Below are 10695 nucleotides of genomic sequence, written 5' to 3' on the forward strand. Positions count from 1 at the left end.
ATGCTGCCAAGGTGTCCTCCCGCAGGAAGTCTGTCCTGTGGGGTCAAGTCATACTTGCTGTGAATAGTGAGGGTGTGGTGAGGCGGACTGAGGACACGTGCCGCAAGCGATTTTATGATATTAAGCGGCGTGTCAAGGCCAAGATGGCCAAAGAGGCACGTAAAACCGGAGGTGGGCCACCTTTCCGTGCAAGCTATCGGGACTGGGAGGAGCCTGTGCGGGCATTGATTCCTGCCGAAGTGGTGTCTGCTACTCATGTCCGGGATTCGGACCGACCCACGCAGGATGGTAAGTTTGATTTGTTAGATTGTTTAAAAAATGTCCACTAAATGTTGAAAATGTCATTTTTAAAGTGTAAAGTTTGTTTTTTTAGAAAAAAACATAATGCAGGCCTATGCTCCCTTAAGGTGTGTTTGTGTTTAGAATGTGCTTTTTTCACCTTGCCTAGCCTATTTATTCAATTATTTTTAGTGCTAAAACATGTGCACTGTTTTTTATAAATTAAAGCGTTTTTTTTTTTTTTTAATTTTTGGCGATAATGCTTGAACATCTGTGTTGTCTGCTTTAAGAAAAATGTTTTTTTTTTTTATAAAAAAAGAAAAGCGGTGCAATTTTTGACACATTACATTATTTAAACATTTGCAAGTAGTCAATCTCTGCAATATATGAGTCAAAAATCAAAAATTAACATATTTATTGTGTGCCACATCATGGACATTTGGATATTCTACTCAAAAGCATGAAGCTAGAAGCTCTTAAGCGTACAAAATGTGTTTAAACAATACCTAATAGATGGTTACAGTACAATAATGCTTTGCAGTGGTTGTTTTTACACAAAGCATGGTAATAATGTTTGGCTCCCTTTTTCAACAGTCACACAGACCAGCCGCCCAGACAGGCCACAGACAAGTCAGGATGAGGCTGGGATTGCAGGTAAGTCTTCACTGTAGTCACATATTCTGAAAACACATAGAAGTACAAAAAATTAATTTTATAATTTGCACATAGGTTCTGCTTCTGGAAGCCGAGCTCATGTAAGGCGCCCATCACAGGGCTTGGGCCACTTACCCAGGAGGCCAAGCAAGACACGGCGTCTTGGCTCGGATTCTGCGGCTCCATCATCCCCACCCAGGCGAAGACTTTCGGCAGTGTCACCCCAGCCACCACTGGCACTATTGGCGAGTTCTCAGAGTGATGAGCCCCGATCACCTCAGTTATCTGGTGAGTAAAATCAGAAATAAAACACATAAGCAATAATATACACAGTACAGTTAATATGTTGTTTGTTGGTTTGGAGTTTACATGTTTTCCCGAACAAGCAATGTGTTGTTCCGTCTTCAATTGCTAAAGGTGCTTTAAAAATATTATATAAGGTCTTAGTGGATGTTCTCGACAACATCTTTTGTATAAAAGTTCATATTTTTATTAAAATTAAGCACACACACGTGCACATTTATTAAAAATAGTAAGACAATTAATTTTTAAAATAAATTATAAATAAAAATTTAGTGTTCACACCTCGCACCTGTCCAGTATGTAGATGGCTTACTTGCTCGGCTCCTCTGGACTAGACAGGTAAGTAGTCTATATCGTGGTCAGGGGAGGGAATCTAACAGTGTAATGCTGTGGAGGGGAGTTAGTTAGGTGAGGATTATGCAAATCTGTCTATGTTTGCGGCTGTGTTGGTATATATTTTTTAATAGCTTAAAAATATTAAAAGTTGTTAAAATCAAGTGTAAAACAATCAAAAATGGAGTATTAGGAATGTAGTAATGTGTAGCATTAGCCTTGTTTAAATAAAAAACATAAAACATTGCATGTTGCCCACCCCATACAGAGCACAGCATGATGGCCGACGTGGACCAGCAGGGCCAAGACCAACAGCAAACCATCACACTGCAACTTACACCTGTTGAGCCAAGCCAGCATACCGGCGCCGGGAGCCCGACCGCCGGCTTACCGACAGTGTGGCAAGCGCAAATGAGCCCCTTGCGGGCTCGCTGCGCTCGCCAGGCTACGGGCACGGTGGCGCGCTACGCTATTTTATTCTCCCTCCAGGGGGGTCGTGGACCCCCACGAGGGAGAATAAGTGTCGGTATGCCGGCTGTCGGGATCCCTGCGCCGGTATACTGTGCGCCGGGATCCCGTCAGTCGGCATACTGAAGACCAACCTAGGTGACAGGTCCACTTTAAATACCTTTTTAAACCCTTGAATGGTTTATAACTGGCTGTTAAGTAGATGGCACAGGCTTCCTGCCCGGATATTTAGCATTGTCTGTATTTGAACGGTCTAGGTAAGCGGCCACACATACATTATTAGTTACATAAGAGCATTATGCAAGGCTGCAAACCTGTTGGGCAAAAAAAACAAATTAACCAATCAGCAGTTAGCTTTCATGTGATGTGTGCAAGTAAAAGAATAAAAGCAAAGATCGGATTGGTTGCTATGGTTTTAGTGGTTTTCATGCAGCATTAGCTCAATTTTATTACATAACCACCACTGTTTTCTAGACAGCTCTCATTGGTACAGTATAAGTTTATTTCCACAGTCTTGAAGAACTGAGAATACATTGATTTGCTACTTAGGAGGACAATTACTAAGCAGTGATAAGAGCGGAGAAGTGAGCCAGTGGAGAAGTTGGCCATGGCAACCAATCAGCACTGAAGTAACATCTATAATTTGCATACTATAAAATTATACAGAGCTGTTGATTGGTTGATGGAGTAACTTCTCCACTGGCTCACTTCTCCGCTCTTATCACTGCTTAGTAAATGTCCCCCTTAGTTCTTTGAGGCCTCCTTTTATTGGCTGATTGGGGTGAAGTATTAATTGTTTAGCATCTAAAACAATCATTGAAGGCTGTGGCTGTATAGCATGGGGGACAGTGGGCTGTTGTGTTGTAGGGGATTAAACAGAGAGACTCTAAAGATACTCACAATGATCAGGGGGTTTGCTCTGGGAAAGGTCAGAACCCTGAACGTTCTTCCTTTCTATTCTGTGGTGCAAGAAATACGTCACTATAAGTGCAGTAAGCAAAAGTACACGTCTGTAGACTGTTCGGCTGTAACGTGGCCAAAATGTCACAACTACAGAAAGAAAATACTTCTGGCCAGTGCTTCAATGATATCCAGACATGTAATCGATGTTCCTGAATGCTTAAGACATGGTAATCGATAAAGGGGTATATTTTTTTCTGTACACTAGGGGGTACATTTACTAAGATTCGTATTTTCCAAAATCATGTCCAAGTACAATTACGAATGACATCGACAGTGCAAAATTGCAACTTTTTGAATTGATTACGACTAATTTACTAAGCTGTCGTATTCGTAATTTCCGTTTCTTCCGATGTCGATGTCATTCGTGCTTTTCTGCTATAGATTGCGGCCGCGTTTGCTATTTCGCGGCCGCGTTGTTGTTTTTTTTACGACTGCGTCACAAGTCTGTTACGGCAGTGATTTGGAAATTGCTGCCGCGTTTTTACTCCTAAATTTCGTTTACGTCACGCGGCCGTGATTGGTTGTATTCGTGAAGGAGGAGTGTCTGTGCAGATTAGTATAAAACCGCCCCAAACACTCCGCACCTCGTGGGTTTAGCTAGTGGAGAGGAGAGAGGAAGGTGTATTTGGAGTTGGTGAGTTTGGTGGAGTTTTTGGTGGATTTGGAGAGGAGTTTGGTGATTGTTGAGTGCTGTACTGTGTGTGTTAGTAGTCTTGTGATATTTGTAGTATTGTTTTTTCACAGTTTGTCTATTTTTTTGTCCTTGTTTTTTTTTTACAGTCTTTTGTCATTGTTTGTGAGTGAGTGAGTGAGCGTGTGTGTTGGCTGTGTGGTGTGTAGTAGGAGTAGTGGAGGAGTGTGTTTTGTGTTTTGATTTTTCAGTGTTTTTTGTTGTTTGTCATGTCCGACTCAGAGGTCAGTGTGGTGGCGGAGGTTAGTGAGGTGGAGGCTGGTAGTGAGGTGGAGGCTGGTAGTGAGGTGGAGGCTGGTAGTGAGGTGGAGGGGGGTAGTGAGAGGGAGGAGGTTAGTGAGGAGGAGGAGGAGGGGGTGCCTGTTGCTGTATTTTCCAGTGATAGTGATGGTGTTGTGGCTCCGCAGCCACGCACCACTACCAAGACTGGCAGGAATATAAAGTTCAGCTATGCTGAAAACATGGCTTTGGTGCGTGAGTTGATGAAGCACCATCGCCAATTGTTTGGTCAGGATGCTGCCAAGGTGTCCTCCCGCAGGAAGTCTGTCCTGTGGGGTCAAGTCATACTTGCTGTGAATAGTGAGGGTGTGGTGAGGCGGACTGAGGACACGTGCCGCAAGCGATTTTATGATATTAAGCGGCGTGTCAAGGCCAAGATGGCCAAAGAGGCCAAATCGGCACGTAAAACCGGAGGTGGGCCACCTTTCCGTGCAAGCTATCGGGACTGGGAGGAGCCTGTGCGGGCATTGATTCCTGCCGAAGTGGTGTCTGCTACTCATGTCCGGGATTCGGACCGACCCACGCAGGATGGTAAGTTTGATTTGTTAGATTGTTTAAAAAATGTCCACTAAATGTTGAAAATGTCATTTTTAAAGTGTAAAGTTTGTTTTTTTAGAAAAAAACATAATGCAGGCCTATGCTCCCTTAAGGTGTGTTTGTGTTTAGAATGTGCTTTTTTCACCTTGCCTAGCCTATTTATTCAATTATTTTTAGTGCTAAAACATGTGCACTGTTTTTTATAAATTAAAGCGTTTTTTTTTTATTTAATTTTTGGCGATAATGCTTGAACATCTGTGTTGTCTGCTTTAAGAAAAATGTTTTTTTTTTTTATAAAAAAAGAAAAGCGGTGCAATTTTTGACACATTACATTATTTAAACATTTGCAAGTAGTCAATCTCTGCAATATATGAGTCAAAAATCAAAAATTAACATATTTATTGTGTGCCACATCATGGACATTTGGATATTCTACTCAAAAGCATGAAGCTAGAAGCTCTTAAGCGTACAAAATGTGTTTAAACAATACCTAATAGATGGTTACAGTACAATAATGCTTTGCAGTGGTTGTTTTTACACAAAGCATGGTAATAATGTTTGGCTCCCTTTTTCAACAGTCACACAGACCAGCCGCCCAGACAGGCCACAGACAAGTCAGGATGAGGCTGGGATTGCAGGTAAGTCTTCACTGTAGTCACATATTCTGAAAACACATAGAAGTACAAAAAATTAATTTTATAATTTGCACATAGGTTCTGCTTCTGGAAGCCGAGCTCATGTAAGGCGCCCATCACAGGGCTTGGGCCACTTACCCAGGAGGCCAAGCAAGACACGGCGTCTTGGCTCGGATTCTGCGGCTCCATCATCCCCACCCAGGCGAAGACTTTCGGCAGTGTCACCCCAGCCACCACTGGCACTATTGGCGAGTTCTCAGAGTGATGAGCCCCGATCACCTCAGTTATCTGGTGAGTAAAATCAGAAATAAAACACATAAGCAATAATATACACAGTACAGTTAATATGTTGTTTGTTGGTTTGGAGTTTACATGTTTTCCCGAACAAGCAATGTGTTGTTCCGTCTTCAATTGCTAAAGGTGCTTTAAAAATATTATATAAGGTCTTAGTGGATGTTCTCGACAACATCTTTTGTATAAAAGTTCATATTTTTATTAAAATTAAGCACACACACGTGCACATTTATTAAAAATAGTAAGACAATTAATTTTTAAAATAAATTATAAATAAAAATTTAGTGTTCACACCTCGCACCTGTCCAGTATGTAGATGGCTTACTTGCTCGGCTCCTCTGGACTAGACAGGTAAGTAGTCTATATCGTGGTCAGGGGAGGGAATCTAACAGTGTAATGCTGTGGAGGGGAGTTAGTTAGGTGAGGATTATGCAAATCTGTCTATGTTTGCGGCTGTGTTGGTATATATTTTTTAATAGCTTAAAAATATTAAAAGTTGCTAAAATCAAGTGTAAAACAATCAAAAATGGAGTATTAGGAATGTAGTAATGTGTAGCATTAGCCTTGTTTAAATAAAAAACATAAAACATTGCATGTTGCCCACCCCATACAGAGCACAGCATGATGGCCGACGTGGACCAGCAGGGCCAAGACCAACAGCAAACCATCACACTGCAACTTACACCTGTTGAGCCAAGCCAGCCAATACAGTTGCAGGATATACCCCAAGCATCCATCAGTCCCCAACTGGCACAAGCTCCGCCCCCAAGCCAAATTCCAGATGATTTTTGGGCCAGTTGGACAAGCCAACAGGCCCAAAGCAATGCCAGCCTGACCAAACATACACAACACCTTGCCAGTCTGCCCCATCATCTACCGCGTATTAGTCGCAACTCGGGCAGACTGATAGTACAAGTTGGGCGAATGGCTACCTCAATGGAGCAAATTAGGGCTGACAACAGCCAAATGCTTGCACATTTATCCCGAATCATAGATGAGCAACAGCGCCATCAGCAGGCCCTCGTTCAGCTCATTCAACACAATCAAGTGGTGAATGAGACCTTATCCAGGATTGTAGCCAGCCACACTGCTACTAACACTCAGCTGATTGCCAGCCTAAATAATTTAAGCAGCAATATTTCTTTGATGGGAGCTCAGCAAGTAACCTCCAGCTCGGGGACCACGACCCCTATCCAAACGCCAGTAACCTCCCCTGTTCGGCGTTCCTCAAGAGCACGTGCCAGTGATCCAGCACCCAGCACACACAAGCGCAAAAAGTAACAACAATGTTAATTAACAAATAAAATTTGGTATTTGACAAACACACAACTTCCTGTGTCCGTCTCCAACATTGTCGAAGCAGCTCGGTATGTATGTATGTTTTTCATGGGAAATGACTGAAAATGTTTTTTTAGCATAAACTAAGCACAATGTACACTCCACTCTAAACAACAAACAGTAAGTTACAAAAAACACAATAGAAAGTAGTGCAAAGTGTTTAGTCAAGGATAATTACAGCCTAATAAAACTGACCTGTAAAATATCGCTGGATCACTTCTTGCTGTACCTGCCTCCCTACATTTGTACTCACACTGTCACCAGATGGATCTAACTCCTCTGCTTGCTGACTGCTTTCTCCCTCATCATGTGCAAGATGTTGACTTAAACACAGATTATGGAGAAAACAGCAGCAGAACACAATTCTAGTCACCTTTGAGGGACTATACAACAAAAGGCCGGCAGATTTATCCAGACACCGAAACCGTGACTTCAGCACACCAAAACATCTTTCTATCACATTCCGCGTAACCTTATGTGCATGATTGTAACTGTGTTCAGCAGGAGAATCAGGTTGGGACAATGGAGTAAGGAGCCAAGAGTAGCAGCCGTAACCACCATCACCTGAAAAACAGATATAGTCAACATTAGTACATATGTAAGATTATTCTTTCACCTCATCCAAACTCTAGTTTGTGGTTAAAAGACATACACACAAAACATTTAAAACATACCCAACAGCCAGCCATCAGGCATTTGTCCGTCCTCAAATTTATCAAAGAGCGATGACTGACTGAGGATGAAGGAGTCATGGCAGCCACCAGGGTAACCTGCAACAACACTCATAATTTTTATGTTTGCATCACAGACCACCTGGACATTAGTTGATTGTGCCAGATGCCTATTAGTATATATATATTGGCGTCCCTTAGGTGATCTCAGCTGAACGTGTGTGCAATCTATGGCCCCCAGCACATTGGGCATGCCAGCAAGCTCATAGAAAGCTACCCTGACAGCACTCCACTCCGACTCCTCGGTAGGGAAGCAGATTGAGGCTTTAATGTGTGGCTCCAACACATCCAAAACCTGAGTGGACATTCAAGAAGCTAAGGTGAGTGTCATGTTAGGTATTCTCTACAATACTGTGTTGTTTCAACTTCCAGAAGCAACACTTAGACATAACCGCATATGTATTTTTAGACTCACCTGCATCAAATATCTTGAAAAGGTGGGCTGTGAGATACCAATGACGTCGCCTGCCACAGCCTGGAAGCTCCCAGTAGCCATAAAGTGTAACACAGCCAGGAGTTTGTGTAGGCCTGAGACAGAGCGAGAGCGTGCTGTCTCAGGGTCTATGCCCAGTTTGACAAGGTCATACAGGTGGAAAATGTTGTTTCTATTTAGGCGGAACATCTGTATGACCCTATCATCGGACAATGCATTTAAGTTTAAACGCCCTCTAAAAAAACGAGGCTGGCGCAGCCTCCGCGGTACCTGGACAACCTGTTGACCATGTTCACTTACCTGGGCCTGATTCCTGGAAGCCTCATGGAGCAGTCTAAGGTATCCCACAGCAAACAAAAAACCATTGCCACACACCACAGCCGCCATTTCAGAGTGAGAGAAGTTCAGAATGTGCCTGAAACACTTTTATAGGGCCAAACATTCAGGTGTGAGTAATGGATAATTGAGTACACATGTAAACGCGGTTTTCAAAGGCTGGCGCGTTTTTTTTTAGGAAAAAATTACGAATTGTAATTTTTCGCGGCCGCGAATGCATTTTTGCGGCAGCAATTACAATTACGAATGGTTAGTAAATGACCGAGATTCATATCTAAACAGGCGTAATTTGACCGATGGTGTATTCATTCGTAATTTTTTTGTTGGACTTGCAAAAAATTACGAATGCCCTCATCACTGCCGTGATTATTGCTTAGTAAATTACCGAGATGACACTTTGATGAAAAAACGGCATCTCGGTCAAAATCGGGAGCTTAGTAAATTTACCCCTAGGTCACCATTCACCAAAATTCCCAAAATCCACAAACTTATATTTAAAAATGACCTGGTTCTTGTTTTAACTCAATTACTCTCCTGATATTCCCCTCCTAATTAATTTGCTTAGCAATACCCCTCGATTCAATTAAACGCGAGTTCTTTTGCGGAGCGGGTAAGTGTGGCTATTTGCTCCACTTACAGTACCTAAGGGCTCGTAGATTTTTGTTTGTCCAAAACTCCACGAGCCTGGGGCAGGATCGGCTGCGAAGGGGGGTGAGATGAGGTACCTTCCTTGCGGCTAATTGAATTGTGCCCTTAGGGCCTAATTTAGTTTGAAGTAAGTAAATTTTTTGTAGTGTACTTACATCCCTGGACTGCGGACGCATACCGAAACTGCGCCAGTGTCTAGATTTCTGTGGCTGCGGGTCTAAGGCGAGTACTGTAAGGGTGGCCATACATTAGTTCGACCAGCATCTGATCCAATTCCTCATAAGATTTCCCTTCAATCTCCCCCGAGAGCCCCTGGCACAAGATTTGGAGTTTTATGTGCATACGATGCAGAATACAATCTGTAATTTGATTTTGTACCTTGCAAAAACCACATGATCACCTGGAAGGAAATGCCACTCAAAAATGGGTGCGGTATGGAAGGTAGATAGTAACTAGGTCGACAGTGTCTAGGTCGACCACTATTGGTCGACAGCAACTAGGTCGACGTGGTCTAGGTCGACAGGTCAAAAGGTCGACATGAGTTTTTTGTTTTTTCGGTGTCGTTTTCTTTATAGAGTGACCGGGAACCCCAATTAGTGCACCGTGTCCCCTTGCATAACTCGCTTCGCTCGCCAAGCTGCGGGCAAGGTGACTCGCTTCGCTCGGCACAGATTACCGTTCTGATCGTAGTCCACATGGATCGTTAAGTATGAAAAGGTTCAAAAAAGAAAAAAATTGTGAAAAACTCATGTCAACCTTTTGACCTGTCGACCTAGAACATGTCGTCCTAGAGATCGGATCCCCTCAAAAATGATGCTGATTGTATAGGAGGCATTGTAAGTGCATAAACAATGTACGATGTGCATATGATTACGACGGATCATATGGCCTGCACATATGACCTGAGGATGCGACATTCGACCCACGGGGCCAAGCCTCGTAATCGTACCCAAAACACGTACGATGTGCACACAGAGCATCATACCACGCGACTAAATCGTACATTCGTACCCAATATCATACTAGTGTATGGCCTGCATTAGGATGAGTTGGGTTCGGGATCCTGGCGGTCAGCATGCCCCCTGCAGGCTGAGATTGCAGATACATGCAGGACAGGCTTGCATGCGGCATTGAACTTCCGTCTATCGCTGAATCAGGCCCTATATGCAAAACCTAGATTCACCTTGAATACAAATATAGCCAACGTGTTGAACTCTTAGCATCTCTCTCTTTGGTTGATAAAAGGGGTATGGGTCGTTGGGTTGACACAACTTAGGTCGACCACTATTGGTCAACATGCATTAGGTCGACAGGGGCACTAGGTCGACATGGTCATTAGGTCGACGGGTCAAAAAGTCGACAAGTTTTTTTTTCTTTTTTTGGTGTCGTTTTCTTCGTAAAGTGACGGGGAACCCCAATTAGTGCACCGTGTTCACTCGCCATGCTTCGAGCAGGGTGTCTCGCTCCGCCACCACTGCGCTCGGCACAGGTTACCGTTCCCAATTGTAGTCCACGTGGATCGTAAAGTATGAAAAAGTTCAAAAATGTTTTTTAAAAATGTGTAAATGTCGACCTAGTGACCCTGTCGACCTAATGACTGTTGATCTAACTGATGTCGACCTAATGACCGTATCCCGGTAAAAGGTTTGAAGTTGAAAAATAGGATTTTGGTTACCTACCGGTAAATCCTTTTCACGTAGTCCGTAGAGGATGCTGGGGTCCATATTAGTACCATGGGTATAGACGGGTCCACCAGGAGCCATTGGCACTTTA

General features: G+C 43.2%; 1 protein-coding gene and 2 long non-coding RNA genes across 3 annotated transcripts; 2 read left to right on the forward strand and 1 right to left on the reverse strand.

Annotated features, from left to right (window-relative positions):
* Positions 1-679: 679 nt before the first annotated feature.
* Positions 680-1158, reverse strand: LOC134935748 (uncharacterized). Its single transcript, XR_010180385.1, has 2 exons — positions 1069-1158; positions 680-959 (listed from the first exon to the last, which is right to left on the reverse strand). It is a non-coding gene; the product is annotated as an uncharacterized LOC134935748 (long non-coding RNA).
* LOC134935749 (uncharacterized) lies at positions 871-1925 on the forward strand. Its single transcript, XR_010180386.1, has 3 exons — positions 871-933; positions 1009-1221; positions 1838-1925. It is a non-coding gene; the product is annotated as an uncharacterized LOC134935749 (long non-coding RNA).
* Positions 1926-5088: 3163 nt separating this feature from the next.
* LOC134935750 (uncharacterized) lies at positions 5089-6753 on the forward strand. Its single transcript, XM_063930594.1, has 3 exons — positions 5089-5145; positions 5221-5433; positions 6050-6753. The coding sequence occupies exon 3, from the start codon at positions 6058-6060 to the stop codon at positions 6715-6717; it is 660 nt and encodes a 219-aa protein (XP_063786664.1). The 5' UTR covers positions 5089-5145; positions 5221-5433; positions 6050-6057; the 3' UTR covers positions 6718-6753.
* The last annotated feature ends 3942 nt before the right edge of the window (positions 6754-10695 follow it).

The sequence above is a fragment of the Pseudophryne corroboree genome, chromosome 6 (genome assembly GCF_028390025.1).
Source record: "Pseudophryne corroboree isolate aPseCor3 chromosome 6, aPseCor3.hap2, whole genome shotgun sequence".
In the NCBI taxonomy this organism is placed as follows: Eukaryota; Metazoa; Chordata; class Amphibia; order Anura; family Myobatrachidae; genus Pseudophryne; species Pseudophryne corroboree.